The sequence below is a fragment of the Octopus bimaculoides genome, chromosome 17 (assembly GCF_001194135.2).
Source record: "Octopus bimaculoides isolate UCB-OBI-ISO-001 chromosome 17, ASM119413v2, whole genome shotgun sequence".
In the NCBI taxonomy this organism is placed as follows: domain Eukaryota; kingdom Metazoa; phylum Mollusca; class Cephalopoda; order Octopoda; family Octopodidae; genus Octopus; species Octopus bimaculoides.
In genome coordinates this window covers 24,107-29,194 of record NC_068997.1, presented here as the reverse complement: position 1 = coordinate 29,194, position 5,088 = coordinate 24,107, and the positions used below count along the sequence as shown (strand labels likewise).

At 36.6% G+C, this 5,088-nt stretch overlaps 1 protein-coding gene across 2 annotated transcripts in view; it reads left to right on the top strand.

Annotated features, from left to right (window-relative positions):
- LOC106869329 (spatacsin) overlaps positions 1–5,088 on the top strand; it is a 110,830-nt gene that overhangs the window by 89,872 nt on the left and 15,870 nt on the right. For both annotated transcript variants that reach the window (XM_052974099.1, XM_014915038.1), the window contains exons 39-41: positions 1,460–1,628; positions 4,271–4,347; positions 4,608–4,757. In XM_052974099.1, the coding sequence (XP_052830059.1) occupies positions 1,460–1,628; positions 4,271–4,347; positions 4,608–4,757 (396 nt within the window). The remainder of the gene's footprint in view (positions 1–1,459; positions 1,629–4,270; positions 4,348–4,607; positions 4,758–5,088) is intronic.

Here is a 5,088-nt window from a genome sequence, read left to right as displayed (position 1 = left end):
CCTGGCACTTGTGCCGGATGGCATGTGTAAAGACATTCAAGTGAGATCGTTGCCAGTGCCGCTGGACTGGCTCCTGTGCAGGTGGCACGTAAAATACACCATTTTTGAGCGTGGCCGTTGCAAGTACTGCCTGACTGGCCTTCGTGCGGGTGGCATGTAAAAGCACCCACTACACTCTCTGAGTGGTTGGCGTTAGGAAGGGCATCCAGCTGTAGAAACTCTGTCAAATCAGATTGGAGCCTGGTGTAGCCACCTGGTCCACCAATCCTCAGTCAAATTGTCCAACCCATGCTAGCATGGAAAGCAGACGTTTAACGATGATGATGATGATGAACCTTGTTGAAAATCAAAGACAAAAATTAGGTTTATATGTTTAAAAAATGCTTGTATAAAAAAATTATGGTTGTCTTTATCATATTTAATGTTGTTGATTTGATAGATATTAATTAATGAATATTAATGCTATATAAAACCTAGATGATAAAAAAAGAACTGTGTAAAATGACTAACAAGTCAATGTGTTTAAATTCTGTTTCACATTGTTTTCTTCCCTAGCATGAGACATTATCAGTTGAGGAAAGCAGGATTATTTAGGGAAACAACGCACTCATAAAACTTGATTTAATTACTATGTTGTCATTTATCTAACACCTTTAATATCACTGTCATTCTGCTTCTATATCAATATTTTTTCAACCTCATAATTTAAATCAAAACTTTAAATATGTACTTAAAATGTATGAATTCAATAATTATATGCTTTAATTTTTCTCTGAAGAGTTTATTAAGAAACTAGTAATCTGAATTTGAAATTTTTTTTTTTTTTATTTTGAAAGTATTCTGTTTCTGTATGTTTGATGTTGTATATCAACAAGAAAAAAAAATTTCTGATCACACCCACTACACTCTCTGAGTGGTTGGCGTTAGGAAGGGCATCCAGCTGTAGAAACTCTGCCAAATCAGACTGGAGCCTGGTGTTGCCATCCGGTTTCACCAGTCCTCAGTCAAATCGTCCAACCCATGCTAGCATGGAAAGCGGACGTTAAACGATGATGATGATCTCCTACAGCAAGCTATAACCTGCTAATATCAAATCTAGTTTAAAACTTTAGAAAGCTCAACTATTCTAAATATTTAAGTAATAATTATAATTTGTCATGTTCTGTAAGAAGACTTTTATTTTCTACTTTCCATAGTTTGTAGTTTGCCCTAATATGTGGGCAGACACATGGGTTCAGGTGTAAATAAAATTTCAATTCATGACTTCAAGTGTAAATAAAATCTCTTCTAAACATTTAAGTATTTGATATTATTCAAATAAATGGTGTATACGTCTGTAAGTGATATTTATTAGAATCAGTTCACAGCATCATTCATTAATTGCTGCTATATAATTTAAAGTGAAATTGTTTATTTTCATATGTGAAATAATTATTGTTTTTCTTCTTTTATTTACCAGGAAGATCAGCTGAGGTCTGCAATTTTAGATTACCTCAAACGTTTTCATCCCAATGACAGTGACAGTTACACCATGGTGGCCCTAAATTTTACAATGTTTAGAGAGATTGGTCAAATGCTTGAGGAGTTGGCCCAAAAGAATTTGGATATATTAAAAAGGAAACCACTAGGTAAATAATATTCAGCAATTCTATTTCAAAAGATTGAAAATATGAAAATATATGAATCTTGCTAGAAAGCATCTTCGTCTGTATACATAGTAGCACCAATATATTTGTATAGTTACTATTGTACATGAGCAGACACACCTAATTTACGCAAGCAGTTCAACACCTATCACTGCTGCCTTTGTCACAAACCCCTCAGTTTTTACCAGGGTTGTGCAGTCAGTCAGAAACAATTAAGGGGTAGCTGGAGTTGGAGTCAGAGTCAGTATAGTTTTATCAACTCTGACTCTGACTCACAATATCTTTCTTCTTTAATAGAAACCAGTTATAACCTAGGGGCCGACTCAAAGTACAAGCGGATATGCATATGCTTTATGAGATATGTAGACCACAGTCACTTAATTACATAAAGAGGAATCGGATTTGGAGGTGCCAATACTAGAGGAGTTGAAGCTTTTTGCTTCGACTCCATATCTCTGGTTTTTACCCTAATCATCATAGCTGTCATTAGTGTTACTTTAATGTTTATTCATCCATGCAGACATAATGCTTACAAGGAAAGATATTTCGTTGATCAAAATTCTTTTTGAAATACATCCTTCTTGTCATTTTTTTTCTTACTTTCTCATCTTTTTTATACATTTAGTTGTATAATATCAGACACATGAAAATTACTTTTAAATGAGAATTTTTACTGTTGTACCTGTTTATCAAGTAAGATATGTGAAGTCAAAGGGTTGAATAATTCTGAGTACAGGAGTAATAATGCCTCTCCTGGTCTTGATGGTGTTACATATCTGCTTCTCAAACCTGGTAGGTACTTTCTTCTGCACTAGCTTTCACTTTTCTTTCAGTTCTGTCTTAACAATGGTGCTACTCTGGAGCAGTGGAAAACTGCCAGTGTCATTCTTCTGTTCAAAAAGGGTGACTGCACATCACCTGTCAACTATCATCCAGCCAATCTTACTAGCTGCATTGCCAAATTGATGGAATTTTGTGTCTGAGAAACACTCTGGAACTTCTGGAATTCTCACAGCCTTTTCCAGCCCTCGCAATTTGGATTTATCCATAACTCCAGCTGTTGTGACCAACTTATCAAGTTTCTTGAAGACATCAAGCGGGTTACTGATAGCATCTCGTGGGTAGATGTTGTTTACCTTGACTTTGCTAAAGCTTTTAATTCTGTGCCACACAAAAAACTTATGGCAAAACTTGCTGAAATGGGTGTGAATGATGATCTTTTTAACTGATTTGAGTCCTTCATTCTCAGCCAATAAAGAGGTAGTCACGGTTCTAGAACAGCATTCTTCACCCTATGAGATGTCTGGTGTACAGCAGAGATCTGTTCCTGGTCCCCTTTTTGCTGCATACATTGACATAGATGCCAACTTAAAGAATGCCACAGTGCTAAAATATGCAGATGACATCAAGCTGTACCTTGAGATAAAAAGGACACTATAGATCTTTCCTGCAATCGAACCTGGACACAATGCAAAAGGGGATCATGGACTGGTAACTCAAACAGGCTGTGGACAAGTGTACCACTGTGCATTTTGGGAGGAAAGTCCCAGCGTCCACATACTCTCTCCACAACACTAATATCAAGAAGTCTTCTTGTCAATGTGACCTAGACATTACTGTCAGTAGTGATTTGATCTGGACAAAGCACATCTCTAAAATTGTCAAGAAGGCTGAGGGTGTCTTGGCATCACTTTGTCAGCCACTCTCTATCTATCTAGTTAAAGCTGGCTATGGTGCTGCCACACTTGGAATTTGCATCACCAGTCTGGAACCCCTATCTTGCTCAGGACATTATCCTCCTGGAAACTGTTCAGAGACGTACAACCAAGTGAATACCCTCAGGTATCTGTAATACTCTGAACACCTTGCTTCTCTGGGCATAGATACATTGAAGCTCCGACGTCTGGCAACTGACTTGGTAAACACCTGCAAAATTAATAACCATCACACCAGCAATCACCTTGAATACCTTTTTGAGCTCCATGTATCTAATACACGTGGGCAAACCTACTAAGTCAGAAAACAGCACAGCCCCCATGACTTTCAGAAACATTTTTTTCACACTCATAGTCGCTGAAGCATCAGTTGTTAGTTGCTGAGACATTGCATCCTTTAAAACCTCCATCCTTCCTGAAATTTGCCAACACGACATTTGATATTCCCCCCACTTTTATATGCATGCACACATGTATATCGTGATTCATATACTGTTCACTTTCCTGACTTTTGTACATAATTCTATGTACTGGACATGCACCTTTGATGAGTTGTAGTGCACCTGAGCACTGTACACAATAATTTCATTGCTATTATATTATTTTAATTATTAGTTAGGCAGAATGCCTGGATTTAGTTATGACCTTTTACAGTTTGAATTCAAATTCCATTGAGGTGAACTTCACCTTTTGTCCTCGTGGGATTGATAAAACAAAGTACCAGTCAAGTACTATGATTGATTTAATATTCCTGTAAAACATCCTTGATGTGAATTGAATTGTGACAGAAGATTAAGAAGAGTTGCAAAAGTTAAACTCCACACTTTAACTGCCCAATAACAATTCTGTAATCTTAAAAAAAGAAATTGCTAATATTATTTGTATAAAATATTTCTAATTATTTTGCAGTGAACTCTTCAGAAGTTGTATTGTTGTTACAAAAGATTCACCAATATTTTTCTGATGCTGCAAAAAGCTATATGAAGGTGATTTTACTTTTTGATTTTTAATTTTTAATTAAGTGTAAATAACTAGGAGACATTACAATTTTAAAATTCGTAGATCAACCGGTAGCATGTTTTAAATATGATGTTACTTAACATATGTTCTTAACAAATGAGTTTGTCTTCAAAGTCACCTAAAAATGCTTTTTACATTTTAAGAGCTAAACAGAAAATGAAATAATTCAATTTTGAACAAATTTCTCAAACTTCAGTGTTTCTTCTGGTCTTTTTTTTTTTTCTAGGATAATATCCTCCGCCATGCTGAATATTGTGTCCGACAAGCTCGTTTGCTTCTTCTACAGATGGATCTCTTACCTGCTGGTATTCATGTCATCAATTTAACACCTGAAGAAGCTACCAATTTCATTAAAGAACATCCTAAGTTCTCTGAGGTTTATTATTGTTTCTTTCTTTTATATATATGTGTATGCTTACTTGTGTGAGGTAATCTATATAAAAGTGAAACGCTCATTGGATATATATATATATATGGCCAACATGCAACTTGTCGTAGGATTTTCGAGCGAGATCATTGCCAGTGCCCCTGGACTGGCTCTTGTGCGGGTGACACATGAAAATTTTTTCGTGCAAGATCGTTGCCAGTGCCCCTGAGCTGGCTCTTGTGCGGGGCCGTTGTAGGATTTTCGAGCGAGATCGTTGTCAGTGCCCCTGGACTGGCTCATGTGCGGGTGACACATGAAATGCACCATTCTGGGCGTGGCC